The following is a 24,103-nucleotide window of genomic DNA, read 5'->3' on the forward strand; positions in this document are numbered from 1 at the left end:
GGGGCGGATTAAATATGTTTAGAAAATTCCAAGTCTTAAATACAATATAAAACTAAAAGTAGCTTGAATAAACAACAACAACAAACCCAGTGTATTCCCACCTAGTGGGGTCTGGGGGGTAAGATGTACGCAGTCCATACCTCTACCTCTGAAGAAGTAGAAAGGCTGTTTCCGATAGACCCCCGGCTCAAGGCACGAGATACCACACAAACACATCGTAAAGCACAGAAGCAGATTACATAACATAAATACGACACCCATAAGTAATATAAAACAGAGGAGAGCAGAGGAAAGCACACAGATTCGTAATGAAACATGGAACACGGGACACGGAATCATAACAGGAATAAAACCCCCACCCAGTAGTTCCCTACACTAGCGACCCAAACTGGCCCTAGTCCTCTGCCGGAATTCGCGTACTCCAGACCTTCCTATCTAGGGTCATGTCCTCGGTGAGCTGTAACTGTTCCATGTCCCGCCTAATCACCTCACCCCAGTACTTCTTCGGCCTACCCCTACCCCGCCTAAAACCATCCAACGCTAGTCTCTCACACCTACGGACCGGGACATCCATGCCCCTCCTCTTCACGTGTCCGAACCATCTCAATCGTGCTTCCCGCATCTTGCACTCCACTGAAGTCACACCAACCTTCTCCCGGATAGTCTCATTCCGAACTCTATCCCCTCTAGTCAGCCCACACATCCAGTGCAACATCCGCATTTCTGCCACCTTCATTTTTTGGATGTGGGAGTTCTTAACTGGCCAACACTCCGCTCCATACAACAAGGCCGGACGGACTACCACCCTGTAGAATTTGCCTTTAAGCTTGGGCGGCACCTTCTTATCACACAGCACCCCCGACGCGAGCTTCCACTTCATCCATCCCGCCCTAATAAGGTGCGAGACATCCTCGTCAATCTCACCGTTACTCTGGATCACGGACCCAAGATACTTGAAATTATCCCTCTTACATACCTCCTGTGCTTCCAGCTTCACTACTACCTCATTCTCCCGCCTTACGTCATTAAACTTGCATTCCACATACTCTGTCTTGCTTCTGCTCACCCTGAACCCTTTAGACTCAAGAGTTTGCCTCCACACCTCTAATTTGTCATTCACACCCCCTCGAGTCTCATCTATTAGAACTACATCGTCTGCAAAAAGCATACACCACGGCACCTCCCCTTGAATACGCCGCGTCAACACATCCATCACCAACGCAAACAAAAAGGGACTAAGAGTAGATCCCTGATGCAATCCTGTCAGGACGGTGAAATGCTCTGAGTCTCCTCCCGCCGTCTTCACCTGGGTTTTCGCTCCATCATACATATCCTTAATTGCTCTGATATATGCCATCGGTACTCCACTCACCTCCAAGCATCTCCAAAGCACCTCCCTGGGGACTTTGTCGTAAGCCTTCTCCAGGTCGATAAACACCATGTGCAGATCCTTCTTCCTTTCCCTATATTGTTCCACCAACCTCCGTACCAGGTGGATTGCCTCCGTCGTCGAGCGGCCGGGCATAAATCCGAACTGGTTTTTCGAAATAGACACTATCCGTCTCAGCCTCACCTCGACCACTCTCTCCCAGATCTTCATAGAGTGACTCAATAACTTAATCCCCCTATAGTTATTGCAACTCTGAATGTCTCCTTATTCTTATAGAGAGGGATCATGGTACTCCACCTCCAAGCCTCGGGCATCTTTGCCGTCCTGAAGATTTCATTAAACAATCCAGTCAACCACCTTATACCAGCCTCTCCAACGAACTTCCAAAACTCCACCGGTATCTCATCCGACCCCGTCGCCCAACCCCTTCGCATCCTGCGGACAGCCTGTCTAACCTCTTCTACCTTAAAACGTCTACAATAGCTAAAATCCCGACACTCCTCTGAGTGCTCCAGTTCCCCTAACACAATAACTCTATCCCCTTCGTCATTCAAGAGCCTATGAAAGTACGACTGCCATCTCTTCTTAATGTGGCCGTCCTCCACCAACACTCTACCGTCCTCCCCCTTAATGCACCTCACCTGATCGAGGTCACGACCCTTCCTCTCCCTAGCCTTAGCGAGTCTAAACAACTTTTTCTCCCCTCCTCTCCCCTGTAACCCTGTATACAAGCTCTCAAAAGCGGCCGTCTTAGCTGCCGTGACTACTGACTTAACCTCCTTCCTCGCTAGCTTGTACTCTTTCCTGTTTACCCGCTTCTCTTCTTCGTCCTTACTTTCCGCCAACTTAGCATACGCCCCTTTCTTGGTCCCCACTTTCTTCTCCACCTCTTCATTCCACCACCAATCCCCCCGATGGTACCCGGCCCGGCCCCTAGAAACACCCAACACCTCACTTGCATTCTCCCTGATGCACCTTGCCGCCCTGTCCCACATACTATCCACGTCCCCCCTACACTCCCACACCCCCATTCCCGCCAACCTCTCCCCTATCTCCCACGCATTCACTGACGTTAGGCCGCCCCACTTAATTCTAGGTCTACACTCCTTACTCCTCCTCTTTCTATTCTTCTTTATACCCAAATCCATAACCAAGAGCCTATGCTGGGTCAAAAGATTCTCACTCGGGATGACTTTACAGTCCTTACACAACGCCCTATCCCCTTTCCTAAGCAACAGAAAGTCAATCTGGATCCTGGCTATCGCGCTTCGAAAGGTGATCAGGTGCTCGTCCTTCTTCGGGAAGCCCGAGTTCACCACCACCAGCCCAAAGGCCCTCGCAAACTCCAATAGGGTCTCCCCCTCTTCATTTCTCTCCCCAAAACCAAAACCACCATGCACATCACCAAAGCCTCCCGGTAACGCCCCGATGTGCCCGTTGAAATCCCCTGCTACAACAATCTTCTCCGAACTAGGCACGCCTCTCACCACCTCCTCCAAAGCCTCCCAAAACCGCATCTTCTCCTCCCCCTCCGATCCCACTTGCGGCGCATAAGCACTACACACGTTCAGGGTAAACCCCCGAATGACCAACTTAATAGTCATGAACCTATCGTTGATCCTCTTCACCTCCACTACCTGACCTCTAAGCTCTTCATCTACTAAGATGCCAACTCCATTCCTACGCCTCTCGCTCCCAGAGTACCACAGCTTGTAACCATCCATATCCCTAGCCTTAGACCCTACCCACTTGGTCTCTTGGACACACGCAATGTTGATCCTCCTCTTCCTAAGAATCTTCACAAGCTCTATGGACTTACCCTGAAGGGTCCCTATATTCCAAGATCCAACCCTCAGCCTACCGTCACTATCCACACGCCCTCCACAGCCGCCCCCCCCCCGCCAATCCTTGGCCTCCCTCCTACTCCTCATCCCCCGCCCCCACCACGGCCCCACGCCCCAACCCCCTCGGACATAACCGTATCCACCCATTACCGTCCACAGCCACAACTACACGAAAGTATATGAAAATATAAAGATATACACGGCGGTAGTATCAAAGCAGCAGCAAGGAAATACAAGGCTCACACAAATTCAAAGAAATACTCCCGAAACAAAACTATACTCAATTAGGGGGCAAACCCCACTGGACTCAACACCCACAGCCCCAAATACAGATTCCCAGCCGACAACCCAATCCAAAGCAGTGCAAGAAACGACCACAACAACAGCAACAACAGACAATATCCACAAATCCCACGCAAGTCAAGGTACAGGGGCTACTACTAGCATAATACGAAAAATGAAATATGAAATAATGAAATAAAATGAAATATGAAATAACGAAATAACAAAGGTTAGAAGTCACCGGATTACGCTTGTAGACCAAGCCGGTAACCAATCCCAGTGTTGACCGGCTTCCGGGGGATTCCGGTGCTGAGATGGAGCTGCGACTGAAGACCGAGCTTCGGCTGTTGGAGACCGAGTTGGCGGCTGGCTGGAGGCCGAGGTTGGGGGGGGGGGGGGGGGCGGGGGGAGCCCGGGGGGGGGGGGGGGGGCGGGGGGGGGGAACGGCTTGGAACCGGCGGTCGGCGCCGGAGGGTGGCGAAGCGGCGCCGGAGGTCGGGTCGGCGCCGAAGGTCAGCGACGGCGACGGGGGCCGGGGCGAGAGAGAGGGAGAGAGGGTAGGGAGAGAGAGAGCCGTTAGAGCGGCGCCGGAGGTCGGCGCCGGGGACCGGAGGTCGGGTCGGCACCGACGGCGACGGGGGCCGGTGCGAGCGAGCGAGAGAGAGGGTAGGGGGAAAGAGAGAGAGCCGTTAGAGAGAGAGAGAGAACTATCATCAGCTTGAATAAACAACGATCCCGGAAAATTGTTCTCATCAAGGGTGGGAACAATTAGAAGAAAAACAAGCAACGTTCCAAGCCCACCTCATTTCAAGAGAAGGGCTGAGAGGAAGTGTACAAAAAATAGTTCTTAAGATCATTGATATTGGATACAGGAGAAGACATGCTCAATTAAGCAAGGAACTGATACATACAATTATTTTCACTAGTATACAACTGATATTATTATTCATCTTCACTCTCTGCTGATGTCTTTTTCCTTTTCCCTAAAATCTAGAGAAGAAACCAAAAAATATAATGTCCATGCCAAAAGAATACAATCATTCAAAATATATCAAACATCCGACAGATCACAAACTGTGTTAATAGCTCCAAATTTGCTGTTAAAGATTCTTGCTCTCCTCAAAACTCGATTCAGCAGTGGTATTAAGACATACAGTTAGAAGACTACCCATCTGGGAGCATTGCAGATTGACGTAAAGGGCAGATAAGAGAATTTTCCAACAATAATCATCTTAAAAGATTCTAGACAAAATGCTGATAACAATCATTGACAGAACTTGAGAAAATCCAACAATTTGACCACAGAAAATAAAATTATACCACTCAGAATGAGTTAGCAAAGAAACACACATGAGATATTAAGATGAAACAAAAATCAAACATACACTTGTGCAAGTGAGAATTAATGAACTTCTGCAGCTCACTTCTTCCATAATTATTATAAACTCAGGGACATCATCCCCATCTCTAAACAAGATCTCATCTCATCAACATACTCTCCCTTGTTAGTAACTAGACACAATCATATGTTCCAACTAATCATAACGGAGTATGAGTTGAATGCAGAAATAAGGAGCTTTGAATGCAGTTTATTCCTTTAAATCTCTGTTTCATTTGCAGGGTCTCTTACTATTTATGCACATAGATAAAGGAGTAACGCAAGATTTTACCTCAAGATAATTGTACAGTGTCGATCCGTAGTCTTCAGGTGTCCTTGGGTTACTCCCATCACACCTATCCAATGTTTGCGAGAATAGCCTACTTTACAAGGAACTTATTGACTAGCTTCTGCACCAAAATTTTGTTCCACAAACTCATCAAGCTGCCCCCAATTGAGAGGATTGGATTTGCTATCCGAAGGTAATGATCTGATACATCCAAGAAGATGCTGAACATCACGATAGGCTCTGTTACAAGAAAAAACAAGCTACTAGTCATAGGAGGTAACAAATACGGGAATAAATAAAGAACCCCCACAGAAGTAAGTAAAAATTAGAAATTTCAACTTGCATATAGAAAATACGTTACCTTGATTAAAAAAAATAATTAGAAATTTCATCATTTCAAAGAACATCGAATAGTACTCATTACGCCCTCCATCCCATTTTATGTGGCACCCTTTCCTTTTTAGTCCGTCACAAAGAGAATGTCACCTTACTATAATTAGAAACAATTTAACATTAAAATACCCCTTTTACCCTTAATGAGATGGTTTACAGACACAAAAATCTAAGAATTGCTTTAGACCACAAGTTTCAAAAGTGTTACTTTTTTTCTTAAACTCCGTGCCAAGTCAAATGGTGCCACATAAAATGGGATGAAGGAGTATTAAATTATGTCTCATATGAGTAAAATTTCTGATTGTATAAACGGTACCTTTGTCTAGCTTGTTGACTGCTAATATCCAACCGTGAGAATGCCTCTGAAATTTGTGAGTGAAAGATGATAACCACTTGCCTGCAAGTATCACATTCTTAGGACCATCTGATGGCAGCAAGGACTATTTCTAAGGCATACTTACGCTTAGTATCTCACACTGATTATTAGTAATGATAATCAGTACAAATATATTTGCTCTTGAATACCTAAAGTCCTTTTTGAAACAAGGATAATAGAAAGAGCACTTCTTCCAGTTTGCAAAGCCAGCATCCAAGGTATAAATTAGTTTAGCCAAGTAAATATAATAAGGAAAGTAGTAACCGAAAACCCATATTTGAGGATGTTACAAAAACAACATACCCACCCAGTGCATTCCACAAGGTGGGGTCTGGGGAGGGTAGAGTGTACGCAGTCCATACCACTACCTCAGATGATTTGAGGATGTTGATATCCAAAATATCTAAAAGAATTAAAAATCACTGCCAACCCACCCCCCTACCCCATAAAAAAGGCCAAAGTCAAATATTTGAATTCTCACCTGAAAATAGCTTGAACATCTACCTCATGCAGAGTTCGACATAGCACACGTTGGAGAAGGCCAACCTCCTTCAAACAAATGAAGAAAGTAAAATCAGTTAAAGGGAACTTTCTGATAAACTTAAAGAAAGAGGAACTGAGGAAACAACAAAAACCAGAAGTAACAAAGCATGAAAGAGCTACAGACCGAAAGAAAGTGAAAATTCACTAGCAAGATTACAGAAATATTAAAAGATAATCCAAGCTAGGAGGACCAGAAAGACAGCCATAGACCATTATAACAGTACATCAGATCGAACTATTTCAAGAATAGTCAAAAAACTAGGCTAATCTGGTTAAGAGGGTAAATTTTCCAAGAATGAAGATAGTGTCGTGTGTTGCCTATTGAGAAGCACATGCAACTTTTGTCAATGAGGCAAAACTAATGGCAATTGAGCAGGTTCACATTATTGAAATGTCCCAATTCCTGTCTCACAGGCAAAACTAATTGATGCCCAATGGGCAAACATAGGTTATTTTTCTACAATTTGTTAACCATGACCAAAAGTTCAAGAAACCCCTTATGGAGGTCATTCTTGCAAATCATCCCTATTGAAGTGGTTTTGAAAATACGGCAAAGAAGTGAGGATCTTATCAAGAAAGAAGATTTCAGACAAATGGGGCACAAAGTTTCTACTTCCCCAGTCCTATTAATACTTCTCATGGTGCTGGTACACTAAGCAAACATATTAGCAGCCTATGGCATATTTTTCTAAAGTACCATTATAATCAAGGCGGGGAATGGAAAAAGGACAAGGTTTTGGCATGACGCTTCGATTGGATATACACCTCCTAGGCTCAAATATCAGGATCTCCATAGTTTCACATCCAATACTGAAAAGATTGTCTCAGATTACTGGAATGGAAATAGCTGGAGATTTTTTATTTTTATTTTTTGATAACCAGAATGGAAATAGCTGGAGATAACATTTTGAAGAAAAAAAAAAGGTTTTGATTGGGAAGTACCTCAATGAATTTACTAATAGAACACTTGGAAAAGTGCTACTAAATGAGGTCCTTGACAGTACCACCTGTACTAGGCATATGGATTGACATTTCTCTGTTAATTCTTGTTACAAGACATCTAACAGATAAGGATAATTGGTTGGCCATGGAAGCAACTGTGGAAGTCAAAGGCTCCTTCCGGTGTTTTATGTGGCTAGCCTCTCATAAAGCATGCTTAACTCGAAGAAATTTCAGTGAAGAGGATCGACATTATTTAGATGTTTATGTGCACCAACATGGAGGAAAGAAGCAATCCTGTACTTTTTTGGCATTGTGCAGTGACAAGGAAGATCTGGTGCTTAATTTTTCATTTGTTCCACATACAGTTTTCAGGAACATTTCATCAGTTAATAGTGTTGGGGGATTAAAGGAAATCTTTGAGAAAAAGTTTCAAATACAGCACCTGCTTGCGTCGGTTTGATATTGTGGACGAAAAGGAATGCAAGATGTTTTGAATGGAAAACAAATGTTTTACAAAAGATAGAATTTAGATGCTTATAGCTTTTGGATTTTTGGTGCAATATACAAGGATGTCAAAGACAAAAACAGCATGCTACGATTCATAGATTCTCTACATGAATAGAACTTTGTACAGAGGTTATCCTCCTTTTTTGTTTTTATTTTTGTTATGGCGGATGTCTAACCCTGTAATGACCTTAGCACCTTCTTAGTGCTAAGTTGAATGTTTATTATTACCAGAGCATCACTTGCCTGATAAAAGAAAAACTCCGCAAAACTTTTAGCTTCTAATGGTTTCAAAAACTTCTCTGGAATGATGCAAACTTATATATCTTGTATTTGCAAAAAGCATGGATTAAAAATGATAGTATTTTGCTTTAGTGTTTTTGGTGTACAAAGAAATCTCCCATAGTTGCAGATGATATCCTAGAGTCATGCTAGGAATAGGAGTTCCTTACCACCAAAGTGCCAGTTATGTTACCTTCTCAAAAAAAAAAAAAAAAGGAAGGAAAGGGGGGGGAGCCCATTCTCATTCTCAATTGACAAGATTTCTTTAAAACAAAAAAGAAAAAAAAAAATTAACAGGAAATATGAGGAAAAAACTGGGGTAAAAACGCAGTCAAACATATAACAAACTAACTTCTACCTTTGTGATTGAACGAGCAAACTGACTTGGCTGTGAGTCAGTATCTTCCTGCCTATTCCAACTCTCAACAATTTGTGGCAGACTCCGAAGGTGTACCAGCAATCTTTCTCGCATTATCTGTACCAACTTTGAATGTATTTCATCACGATGAACTTTGTAGTCCTAATTCAAGAAAGAGATTGGGGTCAAGGATGTCCACCCAAAATCTTGGATTATGATGCTTTAAAAGTACAACGATCTATAGAAAAATATTTGACTCGGGCACAGTAAAACATAATAGCAGTTGATTTTATATTGAGAATGAGCAAGAAAAGCAAATAAATGTGAATAGATACAAGAAATAGTGTGGAATAGGTATAGCTCGATATGGTCCATTTGCCTAACTAGCGGTAGCATCTAAAAAGATGCCCTTAGATTTTTTGTTTTCTTCCACACAATATCATCCTCGAATATAGTAAAATAAAGTAGGGTACCTTCTCTCGTTTATAAGTAAAAAGGAATATAGTAACAGGCACTAAGGTGGTTCAAAAATACAATTTAACAAGAGAAGAAAGAATAAAATCCTTGAAGTTACACCCCTCCCCACCCTCCCAAAAAGGAGAAACAGAGAATATACATCAAGTTTGCAAACAGAACAGAAGAATGAAAAATAACCAAGGAACTTTCACAAACGAAAATGAAACCTCGTTAAAAATCTTGAAGGCTGATGAAGAAACAGAAAATATTCATTCTTCAAGTAGCTACTCTACTAGGATGGAAGGAATATAAGCAAAAATTTTCCTTACCTGTGCTACTCGATCAACCTCCAGCATTAGCAATCCCTTGTGTGTCTCAGGCACTCTCAGGAACAGTATCCTCTTGATTTCTTTCAACACACAAAATATCCGAAATAAATATAGGTTACACAATAGGTAACAAAGAAACTTTTGGAAGTTATTTAAGCATTAAAAATACTTATATGCAGTTTCTTTGCAGTTAAGGAAGAACATACATTATAAACACGTCCAGAACCATATCATGTTTCAAATAATAGTAATACAAATCATTACTCAAGATGATTTATAACATCTTCCCTTTGTCAACAAATTTAGTTAGACAAACTTGATCCTCCTCTCCTTTTCAAATAAAATGAACAAATTTAGTTAGACAAACTTGATCCTCCTCCCCTTTTCAAATAAAATGAAATACTTTTGTCTCTTGGGGGTGTCCCTTACCGATTTATCTTCGGAATCAGGAAGAACACAAAACTCTAATATCAGGAAAAGAAACCCTTTATGGCCTAAAACAAGTCGCATACAAAGTAATCACATGTAATTAGGAGGAGTCCTCCAAAGTCTAGTATTTTTTAAATCTTTCATAGACCAACTCAAGATAACTGGACTAGGTATGCACAAAGTTGTAAAGGGCTGAGTACACTCAATCATTACTTAATTTTGAAGAGGTAGGGCACCATGTCCCCCTCCCTATATACACCTTTTGGATTATAATTCATGGGGAGGGTTTCGATTCCAAAACCCTGCTCAATGCGGCACTAAGTAGTCTAAGGTTTTTTAATATGGTGGTATTTGGCCCAGATTGTTCACACCTTAACTAATTCCACTGGGTACCTGCTACCTCCCTCCCACCAACACAGGTACTGGGTAACTCTACCCACCAAGGCTTGGATAGATGGAAAGCAATCACCTAATATTTTTTGTCTTCGCTGGGAGTTGAACCTGGAACCTCATGATTCGCCCGCACTAACTAAGTAATCCAACGTACAAAGGGTGAAGAAAATATACGTCGCACTAAATAGCGGTGAAGAACTGAAGAAAATGAGCACGATCAGCAGAATTTCAGGTTTGTCTATGCATTTGGGACAGAGAGATGAAAGGAAGATAAAATGGCTGATGAGATGGGTAAGATTCTGCAATAAAAAATGCAGGTTGAAGTCGGAAATCAACAATTTTTGACATTATTGTGGTGAACCAGTAGTTCTCAATGAGAAAAATGAATCATACAGCCACTAAAGATTTGATGGAACTTGCTGCTTTCAGAATTGCAACTGACAGAGATGATCATGTGTAATGCAAAAGCACCAAAGGTAGGATGCATTCGCAGCTGAAAAGAGATTAACTCTACCGAAAACCTGAATGGTTGATTTCCTCTTAATGTATGGGCAATGGACTTCCCGCTGTTAATGATTTCAACTCTACCCAAGGTAGTATGCATTCAGACACTCAGGTAGAAAGATGCTAATACATGACTTTCTGTAATATGGGCAATGGACTTCCCTTTAATGATTTCAACTAAACACTGACAGAAGTAGAAAGATAACAATGTATATGAACAGCATACTTCGCCTTTAAATTCCAACCCAGTAATGTTACACAAATGGTAATGGTATGTTATTACCAGTGGAACAATGTCTGAGCACATTGATATATCATTAACCAAGGATCAACCATGAACACAATAGTAGACAGGGAACTAGACAAAAGCCAGAAACAATATAAGAACTCTCCATCAGTAAACAGCTTCATCATCATCACCTACCTGGAATTATAGTGTATGTGAAACCGATGACTTGGCTTGTTAGAGCCAAGTGCTTAGAAGTAATAGACTTCAAACCTGACACCTGCAATTTTTCTCCAATTAACAACACCTATACTGCATACACAAGATAGAAACTGGAAAATGCTTAAATTGAAGAAATATGGGAAAAAATAAGGATGAAAGGGGAATTAAGTCGAAAACATTAGTTCAAGTTACAGGCATACAATAAAAAAGCTGAAAGCTTCAATTCGTCGATAATGATTCAAAAGAATATTTGAAAAAAATAAAATCAATATAATGTGTTTTCTGGCATGTTTGTGATCTTAAAAACCACCAAAAACAAGTCTAAGACCAGAGATCTGTGCTCACTAACATTCACCACCCCAGATGCTTCAAGTAGGATACAACAACATTCCAAAGTCAATAGCCAATGGGGTGAAATGGTAAGAGACTTTTCTTTTGTTCAAGAAGACGTCTTTTGAAAGGAGTAGCTGCTGATTATTGATACGAAATCATCGAGCACAAAAATAATTTCAAGTCAAGTTACAAAAGATTGAAAGAGCTTTGATGGTGTACCCATCTCCTACATCAAACAACAACAACATACCCAGAAGTTGAATTTTTTAGGAAGTGCGTATTAAAATGCCTTGGGAATGAAAAAGATCACGCCATCTATATCCACCAAGAGACTATACGGGTTGAAATTACTGCAATACATAGATATTCGCGGGAAATTCATCATAGGATGGAAGCCTGAACATGTCAGAAGAATTATTACAAGCAACGGCTATCAATCCAGGACTACCGTAGAGTTCAAATCAGCTTAGCCAGGTCATTGAAGTGCACGAGATAATCGGTAGAGAAAGTTCAACATTTTTGTAATGTTGCTTATCTGGGTGATTTGGTGAATCAAAGCAGAAATCGCAAGTGAAGAAGAGTACACATCTGAATAAATGGCTATCGGAAATTTTATGTGGTGTTTTATGCAAGTGATATGAATGAAATGCACTTCCTACTTGGGTTTTCTTCACAGAAGAAGACTGAACATAAAAGTAGGAAGATGGACTTAAGGAAGCATGATTTGCTTCGTGATGGTTGATCTATAAAAGCACACACACCAGGAAGGAGAACTGAGAGCGGAACTGATAAGAATACCGACATTGACGATTCATCTATGGCCAAACGAGTTCTTCAGGAAGGTAAGGGACCTTTCTCGAGGATTTATCAAATTGACGAAGGCACAAATAATTTAAACCATTTCTCGCGGACTTGTTCTCGTGGAGAACAGAAAGAACAAAATCACCGCAATAATCACTATCAGGTCGGGTGGCTGGATATGTGTGTCCCTTTTGTAGAGTTTACCACAATGGTTGAGCAAGTTAACAGATTCTTGATATCATGGGATGACAAGTTTTCAGTTTAAAACAAGCTTTACAACCTGAAACTGCCTATCCTCTTAGAAAATAGAAAAATAAATAAGATAAGACCTCCATCAGGTCCGAGAATAGGCAGATACAAAAGGACCTTGTCAATGAGAACAGGGCATGAAGGGAGTTTCAACAAAAAAGCCAGGAAAAGCAAGCTTTGCCTAAACTTAAAATCTTCTTTTTAATTTTTTTGCATAACTGAGGAATCCCCTGAGTTAGTTGGTCTAACCCAAGTTAACTCATACACTTGAAACGTAGAGGAGTATGAGTTATCCCCTCTATCCTACTAAAACTTAAATAGCAGACATCTTGTAGTGGCAGGGTTTGAACTGGTGAAGCATACCGTATTGACACATCTTGAAGGACTTAAATATGGAACATGAAGATTTCAGAAGACTGAAAATAAAGAACAATGACGCAATTGAACATTTGATAAAGCTTGATGCTTTATATGTGAATTACGAGCGGTGACAGTAGATAAACATATATAAAAAGATCTAGGCTGAGTGGTATTGGCAGATAATTTCTGGGAGGCAAAAATCTAAAACCCGTTGGTCTTAAAATGCTTCTATGAACTTCCATTCATGAACCAAATAGGGTTATCCCATGAATTCAGTTATGTTCGTTCATGTAGATTTAATTTGAACTCATAAACTCCTATAAATTATTTGTCTATGCACATAACTGTTTGACTTCATGAGCTCCATGATTTTTATGGAAAGCATGCTTTATGAGAAGATATGATTTTTCCTTCAAAGAGGATTTTAATGATTTCTTACAGTTACATGTTTATAAAAAAAGAAAAACCTATATGATTTGATCCAAAGCTCCACAGGATGATTTATCAACTATGACTTGAGCCAAGGCTCCACAGGATGATTTATGAACTATGAATTGAGCCAAGGCTCCACAGCATGACTTATGAACTATGAATTGAGCCAAGCCTCCACAATATGACTTATGGGCTTCCAAGCCAAACATGTTTTCATGGGTGTTTTGCCAAATTACAATATACGAGTTTAAGGATATTTCATGACACTTTTGGATAATGGCTAACACCGAGAAAGCATAAGTTCAGATAATGAATGCAGGAAACTACGTTTGCTGATATAGGTTAAGGATCGTACTATTGGTTCAAGTGACTCCTCTATGTGCCCCTAGTAAGGCCTTATTATGGATCCACAAGACATGTATTGCCTCACACCCAGCAAAGTTTGAGGTGGCTTAGCTGATCGGGCCGACAACAGACTCCATGTGCTCCGATGATGCTTCTGTCGAGTAAACCTAAAAAGTATGATAAATTATGAAATGAAAAGACTATTTCTATGAGTTACGATCCTTTCACTTTCTCATGTTACGAAAATGATTTTTCCTTGACTATTTTCCATCTTATTCAGCCATGTCTAAGTTAATGATTTATGGAAGATGATTTTCTCTGGCTGAGGACAGCCTCGTACTCTATGTTTTACTCATGGCCTTCAGTTATGCAATGTTTCAGTTATCTTTTCATTCAGCCATTTTACATACAATAAAATCCCATATGTACTTACACCCCTTTTGTTGGGGGCGCTACGTTTTAAATGATGCAGTCAGGTACTCAGGATGATCGAGCAGCATGTTAAGGTCTATGTTTCAGCTATTGATAAGCTCCATTCGTTCTTGGAGCATAATTAGTCAGTTTCAGTTCATTCAAGTTTATGGGTCATATAGGGGCCTTGTCCTAGTAAACAGTATTCAGACATGTTATGAGGCTTCATCAATGGTCAGTTAGTATGCTTTTATGACATATATTTCAGTTTTGACCTTTGTGTCGCTTCATGAACTTAAAACTACGATTGATGAATTATATTTTATTTACAAGACTTATTCCCTTACATTTAACGAATCCCTCAAATGTTCTAAATTTAGCGTTCCGCACATGTCTAGATGCATGTTCTATGTCCATGTCATGGTATGGGTACGGTTGGCCAGCAATGGCATCGGTGTCGGCCGCGCCTTGAGTCTGGGCTTGGGGCGTGACAGTATCTCCACTCTTCTCTTGGTTATTATTTCTCTACTCTTTTGGTATCTTCTACTCAATCTAACATGAAATCAATTGGTAAGCCATATTACTCTTAACATTCTGATGGCACTTCTAAACATCTATAGGTATACCATCTAGCCTACAGGTTTTCCTAACCCTCATATTTAATGGTATTCTTTACTTCTACAAACCTAATTCTAAAATTGTAACAAAGGTTTAGTCTTGCAAAGACGCATGGAGTTATGTAAACTATCTTTCTGATTTGAGTTGCCCATTTGGACATAGCCTCTGCACCACCCGTTGATCTCACTACTTCTCTCAAACCTTATTTGAATCGTCTTTAGTAAACTAATATTTTTAAGCATTTACCCTTTTTTCTCTCTAAGCCGTGTTAATTACTTTATTTATACGGTTCTTTCTCTACTTTCTGCATACCTTCTTTTGGTACAAACCATCTAGGCTTTGTCAATCGCCTTAGCTTCCCTCTAAACTCTCTTGTACTCTTCAAAGGGTTCTCCACCTTCATTTTTGGTAAGTGGTAACTACCCTAAAGTTATCTTGCACTAAGGGAATAATGCCAAGGACAGTGAAAGAAACCATTTCTCTGTGTTAGAAGCTTTGAACAGAGATATACGAAACAACTCATGATATTGCTCCAACAATTATTTTTGTGGGTCACGTGGAAAAGAGATGTTCTGAGGACAAAGCTGAAGTTGTACAAACTTTGGTGCAGCTTAAAAATATGATAGTGACACCCTTATAAACTTTCTTAGTTTCTTTAGAGAATTAATGGTAAACTATGTTTTTACCTGTTTAATCATAGCAGCATTGGTGTGCTCTTTTTATCTCTTTCCCCTTATTTCTAAAATTATTAAAACAGAGGAAGAACAGGAGCAGGATTCATCACCTGTAGCTGAATGGATTTTTTAAGATTCTCGATTTCTTCCCATTACAATGGCTAGAAAGATGTAAGATCGATCTTATCCAAAATACAAACAAACGATGTGATACTCTATTTATCAGAATTGTATCTATACGGTTTTGCAAGCTGTGGGACATAGGTGGATGGATTACATTTCTCAAGCTTGTAAGAAAAGGAACAAAGTTGGCTTGGTTGGCCTATTCCAACGAAGGAAATTGCAGTAGCAGTGTTTAACTCCAAGGAGACAAAACACTGCAGCCTGTTGAACAATGGCTTTCTTTACTAGAATTAACATAGATGTAACAGATACCCTACTACTGCATTAGCTGTGATGCTCCTTTTATTGCTCTAGCTCCAAAGTAAGGAGCAGCAGTGGAGTCGATAATTTCTACCTAATCAATATCATATGCCACATTTCAATAACTATTGCCAATGTACTATCTTAGATATAAAAGAGATTCATTTCCTCACAGGTGGCAGATGAACTAAATGTCTTCATGAGGGCAGACATAGTTATGATGTAGCACTTATTGCAAATGGATGCTTCTTTACAGGATTGAGGGAGGACAATTCGGCCTTGATATTGAAAAGGCCTGCAATCATTTGAAGTCAAATCTCTCCCTGAAAATTATTGAGAAAAAGAGAACTATGAAGACAAATGGAATGGATCTCGTGGTGAAACTTTTTATTTTCTCAATTCTCATACATAATAATCCAGCAACGTTTTCTCTTCAACAGAAACCTAGCCAGGTCAATCCTAGTTAGAAGAATTGGACTCGGACTTGAAAACAAGTTGATATTACCGGCTATGTTGCTCGGACTCGGCTGTTTTGCCGCCGAACCCATCTCGACACGAGACTGAGGCGGGGATGGGTGCTTCCGCCGTCTCCGATTTGGTCCACCGATTTCGGAGACGTTGATCAAAATTAAAAAGAAATTTGAGTGGAAACATTGAATAATTATTCGGAAACTAACCTGATAAAATCCCGATCAACGACTACCGGAATAGAGACGGCGTTGTCGATATGCCGTCACCGGAAATCACCGTCGACGTCGCCGTAACTCATCGGAGCAGTTGTCGTACCACCTCAGGGTACCGGAAATCATCATCATACCACCTCAGGGTACCGGTTTACAGTGACGGTTGTCGTACTAGTTGTCGGAGCAGTTGTCGTACCAGTTGTCGGCGTTCACAGTGAAGGTTTTTTTTTTTTATGTCAAAACTGTTTTTAAACTGTACTGGGTCTTTCTTTTTGTTAATTTTAATTAATAATTAGTGTTTTTACTATTAATAATAAATTAATATGTTGCCTTTGTCGGCCCCTTAGTAAGGAAAACTTATGTCGGTCAATGTATTTTATTTGGATAGTATTAATTTAAGTTCTCAATTATATTACTTTTTATTTTAGTAAATAAACGTGAATTGTAATTTTGGAAAAAGTTTTTAATACAAATACTATTCCTAATTAAAAAGTAAAATCAAAAGACAAAAATAACTAAAAATAATAAATTAACTAAAATAAATAAATCCTAATCCCTATGTGTCAAGGAACATTAAATTGATTTAAATTGGGAAAAGTCTAAAATTGTCTTCATCCATAACATTATAAATAGAACGTCTGTCCAAAGAAATTTTAACTTAAAAATTTGATTATTATCTATCAAATAATATGGCATGATCCGCATCGGGTAGTCAAAAGGGAAAAAGGTCCTATAAGACCAACAAAAAGTATTGGAGTAGATTTTGATGACAAACCACTATGCAACAACAACAACAACAACAACAAACCCAGTGTATTCCCACCTAGTGAGGTCTGGGGGGTAAGATGTACGCAGTCCATACAAACCACTATGGAATCATGTAAAAGTAATTTCAACTACTCCCAATGGTGGTGGAAATAGAACATGGTCATGTAACTAGTGTAATAAACAAATTACTGGATCATATAATAGAGCTAAAGCACATCTGTTAAGATTATCGGGTCAAGGAGTTCAAATATGTAGCGAAGTTCAAGGTGATACATTGAGAATGTTGAAGATGGAGCACGAACAAGCTGAAAAGAAAAAATCTTCGGTTCAAGTTAATGCAAGAAAAAAAGCTAATTATGTATCTCTTCCGAAGGGCACTGATTTACTTCAACATAAGAAAAGGAAGAGTACAGAAAGTGGAGCTATAGGAAAATCTTTTGGCATCCATTAGAGAAATACCGCCGACAAATTAGCGGCTAGAATGTTCTACGCATCAGGTTTATCGTTCAATCTTGCCAATTCTCCATACTTTAAAAAATATTCAAAGTTTTTAGCAGAAAATTCCATCCCCAGTTATATTCCCCCATCATATAATAGGTTGAGAACAACTCTTTTAGATCAAGAAAAGACTCACATTAATAGGAAGTTGCAACAAATTAAAGATACATGGAAAAAAAAGGGTTGTCGATTTGTTCGGATGGATGGTCTGATACTAAAAGACGGCCTTTGATCAATATATTGGCATCATCTAGTGGGGGTCCAATGTTTTTAAATTCAATAAATTCTAGCGGGTGCACGAAAGGTGGAGAATATATTGCTAATTTGTTTCTTGAAGCAATAGAGAAAGTAGGTCCAAATAATGTTGTTAAAGTTATTACAGATAACGCAAGTAATATGAAACTTGCCGGTACTATGGTGGAGGAAAAATATCCTCATATATTTTGGACTCCTTGTGTTGTTCATTGTTTGAATCTAGCCTTGAAAAGTATGTGCCAACCGTCTGATAAATCATCTCACTTTGCTAATTGCCAATGGATCTCAGAGTTACTTAGTGAAGTGAGTAATTTGAAAAAACTTTGTTGTGAATCATGACATGGCACATGCAATTTTTCAAAAACATTCAGATTTGTGTTTATTGAAAGTTGGTGAAACAAGATTTGCTTCATATGTTATTATGACGACTCGTATTCGCAAAGTGAAATCTTCTTTAGAGAAGATGGTCATGGATGATGAATGGAAGAATTATAAGGGGGATAAGGGAATTGAAGCCAAAACTCTTGAAATAAAATCTTTTATAATGAATGATGAGAAGTGGGATAATATTAACTACTTTTTGAAGTTTACGGAACCTATTGTCGATATGCTTAGAGATGTTAATCTAGATGGTCCAAAATTACACATTATTTATGATACGTGGGACTCAATGATTGAGAAGGTTAAAAAAATAATTTTTGAGCATGAGGGGGAAGATCTTATATCTGGCCAATCAAATTTTTTTGATTCCATTCATGGTGTTCTAGCGGCTAGGTAGAACAAAAGCAACACCCCTTTACATTGTATGGCACATTCTTTGGTTCCCAAATACTATCATCAATCATGACTTCAAGGAGAAAATGGAATTCAACGGGTAGCTCCTAATGAAAATTTAGAAATTGCATCGAATAGAATAAAGTGTTTTCAAAGGTACTTTGATTCTAATCAAATGAAACAAGTTTCATTGGAGTATGGAAAATTTTGTAGCATGAGTGGTTATTTTGGTGAGCCTCATGTAATTGATGCTATGGAGTATGAAGATCCTCTTTCTTGGTGGGGAAATCATGGTGTCTCGACTCCACTTTTGCAACAGTTAGCTTACAAGTTGCTTACTCAACCGGCTTCTTCCTCTTGTTGTTAAAGAAATTGGAGCACATATTCTATGATCCACAACATCAAGAGAAATAAGTTAGCAACTTAAAAAGCCGAAGATTTAGTGTTTGTACATTATAATCTACGGTTGCTATCTCGTAAGAAAGAGAAATATATAAATGGGCCAAGCAAGTATTGGGATGTAGGTATGTCTACATTTTCTTTATTAGTTTCTCAATTATTTATTTTGAATAATAACTTTTTCTTTCTTTGTATAAAAACATTTTAATGTATACATTCTTTTTAACTTATTTAGGTGGAGATCAATTTGAAGTTGAGGATACAATTAATAATTTAACCGAGCTATCAATAGATGAACCACAATTGGAAGGAGTGGTTTTTGATGAAGAATTTGAAGATTTGGAAGAAGTTGACGAAGATGCGGAAGAGTAGTTAAGTAACTTGATAGTGGACATTTCTTTTTGTTCTGTTAGTTTTGAATTGATGTCTTAAGTTTGGATGTTTTCTTGTGTTTGTTTAATAAAGTAACTTTATAACTCTATATTTATAATATTTAATTCTTTTTAGCCGAATCCCCGCACCCGTATCCACACTCGGATTCGCACCCCCGAATCTTAAAATTTATATTTTGACGAATCCGACTCTCGGATTCGCACCCGTCTCGGATACCCACACCCGAGTCCGAGCAACATAGATTATCGGTGAGCGTGGGGGAAAACCTATATTAATCTGGCATGTTCTTTTTATTGATAACAAGATGATCCATCTAACAGAAAATGAGATGTCTGCGAATAGTGCTATAACTCTATGACGCAGCCTCAAGATTATTTATCAATCTTGGAAAAAAGTAATCTTATCCCACTGTAGGATGCAACTGATACACAGGTTCGATTCCTAGGGAAGGCAAAAAAAAAATTAGGTGGTTTCTTCCCATTTTTTCATCAAGCCTTGGTGGATAGAGTTACCCGGTACCTATACTGCTGGGAGATAGCATGCACCAGCGGAATTAGTTGAGATACGTGCAAGCTGGCCCGCACACCACGGCAATTAAAGCAAAGACAGACTTGATTAAATTCCCTTATTTACTCTTTGACCTCTCAATTTTTTACTTCACTTTTAGAGCATTTATTATAGTAGTAAGGGAAACCAACAACATACCCAGTGTAATCTCACAAGTGGGATCTGAGGAATGGTGTGTATGCAGCCCTACCCCTACCTTGGGAAGGTAAAGAGGTTGTTTCTAAAAGATCCTCGACGCATGTAAAGCATAGCAAATATCAAACATGTCAAACAAATAAAGTTGGGAAGAAATCATGCTAAAAAATAATTAAGAACTGAACAAGTCGCAACAACAAGTATTGAACAAGTAGCAACAACAAATAATACGATAACTGAAGTTAAGGAACAACAAGCAACGAATAAGATAGCAACAACAACAACAAACCCACAAGTGGGGTCTGGGAGGGTAAAATGTACGCAGTCCATACCATTATCTCCGGAGAAGTAGAAAAGTTGTTTCCAATAGAACCCGGGCTCAAGACAAAGAATAGTAAACAAATTCATAATAAAGCATGAAACAAGATGGAATAATAGAAATAAGATACCCACAAAGCAATACCCTACACTAACGAACCAAAGGCAGCCCCACCCCCATACCCTCCTACTAGCAGCTCCAACCTATGGACATAGCCCTATACTATCAGCTTGGCTATCCCAAAGCTCTCCTAACTACTGGCTACGACCCACCCACATGCACTAGCCTTCTAACCTAATTTGTGTCCTCCATATCTTCCTATCTAGGGTCATTGTCCACGGTAAGCTGTAATTGCTCCATGTCACATCTAATCACCTCTCTCCAGTATTTCTTCGGCCTACCCCTACCCACCTGAAACCATCCAAAGCTAGCCTCTCATACCTACGAACTGGGGCATCCGTGCCCCTCCTCATCACATGCCCAAACCATCTCAACCTAACTTCCCGCATCTTGTCCTCCACTGCAGCCACTCCCACCTTATCCCGGATAGTCTCATTCCTAACCCTATCACCCCTAGTAAGCCCACACATCCAACACAACATCCGCATTTCCGCCACCTTTAATTTTTTAATGTGGGAGTTCTTGACTGGCCAACACTCCGCTCCATACAGCAAGGTCGGACGGACTACCACTCTGTAGAATTTGCCTTTAAGCTTGGGCGATACCTTCTTATCACACAACACTCCCGAGGCGAGCCTCCACTTCATCCATCCTGCCCCAATACGGTGGGAGACATCTTCGTCAATCACTCCATTCCCCTGAATCATGGACCCGAGATACATAAAACTATCCCTTTTACAAACAACCTAGGAATCCAACCTTACTACCACCTCGTTCTCCTGCCTCAAGTCATTAAACTTGCATTCCATATACTATGTCTTGCTCCTACTCAACCTAAACCCTTTAGACTTAAGAGTTTGTCTCCAAACCTCCAATCTATCATTCACACACACAGTGCGCGTCTCGTCAATCAAAACAACATCATCTGCCAAAAGGATACACCAAGGCACCTCATTGATAGCAGGATAATAAGAATAATTAACAACACTTATGATAAGAAAATTAGACAACACTCGACTATCTACTAATCTTCTACCCTAACCCTCGACCTTCATATCTTCCTATCTAGGGTGATGTCCTCATAAGCTGCAGGTGAGTCATGTCTTGTTTAATCACCTCTCCCTCTCCTTACACCAATATAGTCAATCTATCACACCTTTTCACCAGGGTACAAGGTACGAGGTATATGTGCATCTTCTCTTCACATGTCAAAACCATCTCAACCTCATCTCCCTCATCTTATCCACCATGGAGGCCATTCCTACATTATCCTAAATAAATTTCTTACTTTCTTACTGATCTTACCGCTCCTAGTGTACCCACATATCCATCTCAACACTCTCAATTTGGTTACTCCCATTTTCTGGACGTGATAGTTCTCGACAGTCAATACACCACCCCATGCGACATGGTTGGTCTAACCACCACTTTATATAACTTACCTTTGAGGCTTAGTGGTACATTCTTATCACACAAAACATCGGATGCGAGCTTCCGTTCATCCACCCTGCTCCAATACGATGTGTAACATCATCAATAATCTCCCCATCTTGGATTATTGATCCTAGATACCTAAAACTTCCTTGCTTGGAGAAGACTTGTGTATCAATCCTTAGTTCCACATCTGTCACATGGGTTATGTCATTAAACTCGCACTCCAAGTATTGTGCCATAGTCCTGCTCAACCTGAACCTTTTTGACACTGAGGTTTGTCTCAAACCTCCCGCCTTCTATTAACTCCATTGCATGTCTCGTCAATCAAACTATGTCACCTGCAAATAGTATACACCATGGCACCTCTCGTTTTCCTTGGATATGCCACCTTAGTTTATCCATCAGGGCTAAGAGTTGATCCCTTTTACAACCCCATCAAGAGTAGAAAGTCTAAGTCTCCTCCCACTTCCCCACTCGGGTCTTAGATAAAGCGTACATGGCTTTAATTGCCCTAATGTAAGCTATAGGTACACCTTTAGTCACCAAAGATCTCCCTAGAATCCCCCTCAAAGGACTTTGTTGTAAGCTTTTTCTAGGTTGATAAACACCATATGTAAATCCATGTTCTTCTCCCTATACTATATTGCTCCATCAATATCCTTACAAGATGTATGGCTTTTATAGTTGAACGCCTCAGCATGAATCCAAATTGATTTTTAGTTGAACGCCTCAGCATGAATCCAAATTGATTTTCGGTGATATACATAAATTTTGTCTTATTTGCTCTCTTTATATTACTTTTTTACCGTAATGAAACATTTACTTTGCCTATCAAAAAGTATCAATCAATCAATTATCCTCACTCCCAAACTAGTTGAAGCATGTTACACGAGTCCTCCATACATGCTCCAGTATGTGCAGGCACATTTTATTCTAAAAGGCAACATAATTGATGAATAGGATAGGAAGTAGAAGGCAAGATGAGATTGCGGAGTGCATCCAAATAGTTTGGTTTATCCAAGGAATGATCCATAAGGTACACATCGTTGATTTAGAGCACAAGAGCATACCTGCATGGCTCCAGCTCCAAGTACAAGTTGACAAGTTCTCGTATTGAAAAACTTCAAAATGTCAACAACACGGTGAACTACTTCTGATGATAGGCCAGTTAAACTATTATTCATGTCAACATATTCTGACAACATCTTCACCAAAATCAAGCCACTGAAAAGCAACAGTATGATGTTATTTTTGCAATTTCCAGCCTTGAGAAGAAACATGAAAACATGCTAAATGACCAGGAAACAGTAGACATAAGTGGAAGAAGGTAATATTAAGCACCAGGCAGCATTAAGTATTTAAGAACCAAGGGCCAAGAAGAGAAGCATTTAAGAGATAAAAATTATGACAAAGAAATGAAAAATGAAATTAAAAAAGCTGCAAGTTGCTCAAAATAACAGATAATTTATCAGATTTAAAAAGGATAACTGACCAGTTTACCATGTGATACGCAACACCCCCAAAGGAAAGCACTCTAGGAGATGATCTTCCGCGTTCTCTTGATTTTGTGTCATTACTCTGAATTAAAATAGTCTCAAATCAGCACTGCTGCCCTCAGTTTATCAGTCAATTGTGAAAGACTAACCTGTGCTGTAATATCTGGATGTGTTGAAGTAGAATCAGTCTGCTCTGTATTATGTGATATATTTGGGAGTCCAGCATCCACCATTGAAGGATCACTGCTGCTTCGAACCACTTCAGTTTTGCTTGTTCCAGTGCCAGCAGAATCATCATCAGCATGTCCACTATTATCTGATTTGGAAGAGAACAATGATGTGACGATAGTCTGGAACTCGTCGGGGACATCAATCTCAGCCCAATTTTCCTGGTCAAGTATAGCCTTCAACTTTGCCATCTGCATTAACCAATAAAAACATTTAATACTCCAGGCAAGAGAGTGGAACCACATAAA

General features: G+C 39.9%; 1 protein-coding gene across 7 annotated transcripts in view; it reads right to left on the minus strand.

Annotated features, from left to right (window-relative positions):
- Nucleotides 1-24,103, minus strand: part of LOC107858430 (vacuolar protein sorting-associated protein 54, chloroplastic) — a 49,962-nt gene that overhangs the window by 4,383 nt on the left and 21,476 nt on the right. For 4 of the 7 annotated variants that reach the window (XM_016703078.2, XM_047405792.1, XM_016703077.2 and 1 more), the window contains 9 exons: nt 23,777-24,046; nt 23,624-23,709; nt 23,202-23,355; nt 11,117-11,198; nt 9,367-9,446; nt 8,582-8,743; nt 6,434-6,501; nt 5,893-5,973; nt 5,187-5,423 (listed from right to left, as the gene is read on the minus strand). In XM_016703078.2, the coding sequence (XP_016558564.2) occupies nt 5,291-5,423; nt 5,893-5,973; nt 6,434-6,501; nt 8,582-8,743; nt 9,367-9,446; nt 11,117-11,198; nt 23,202-23,355; nt 23,624-23,709; nt 23,777-24,046 (1,116 nt within the window). In that variant the 3' untranslated portion in view covers nt 5,187-5,290. Of the gene's footprint in view, nt 1-5,186; nt 5,424-5,892; nt 5,974-6,433; nt 6,502-8,581; nt 8,744-9,366; nt 9,447-11,116; nt 11,199-13,670; nt 13,828-23,201; nt 23,356-23,623; nt 23,710-23,776; nt 24,047-24,103 lie in introns of those variants that run through there. The other 3 variants (XM_047405787.1, XM_016703080.2, XM_047405797.1) reach the window with 3 other exon arrangements.

Source organism: Capsicum annuum, chromosome 2, assembly GCF_002878395.1.
Source record: "Capsicum annuum cultivar UCD-10X-F1 chromosome 2, UCD10Xv1.1, whole genome shotgun sequence".
Lineage (NCBI taxonomy): Eukaryota > Viridiplantae > Streptophyta > Magnoliopsida > Solanales > Solanaceae > Capsicum > Capsicum annuum.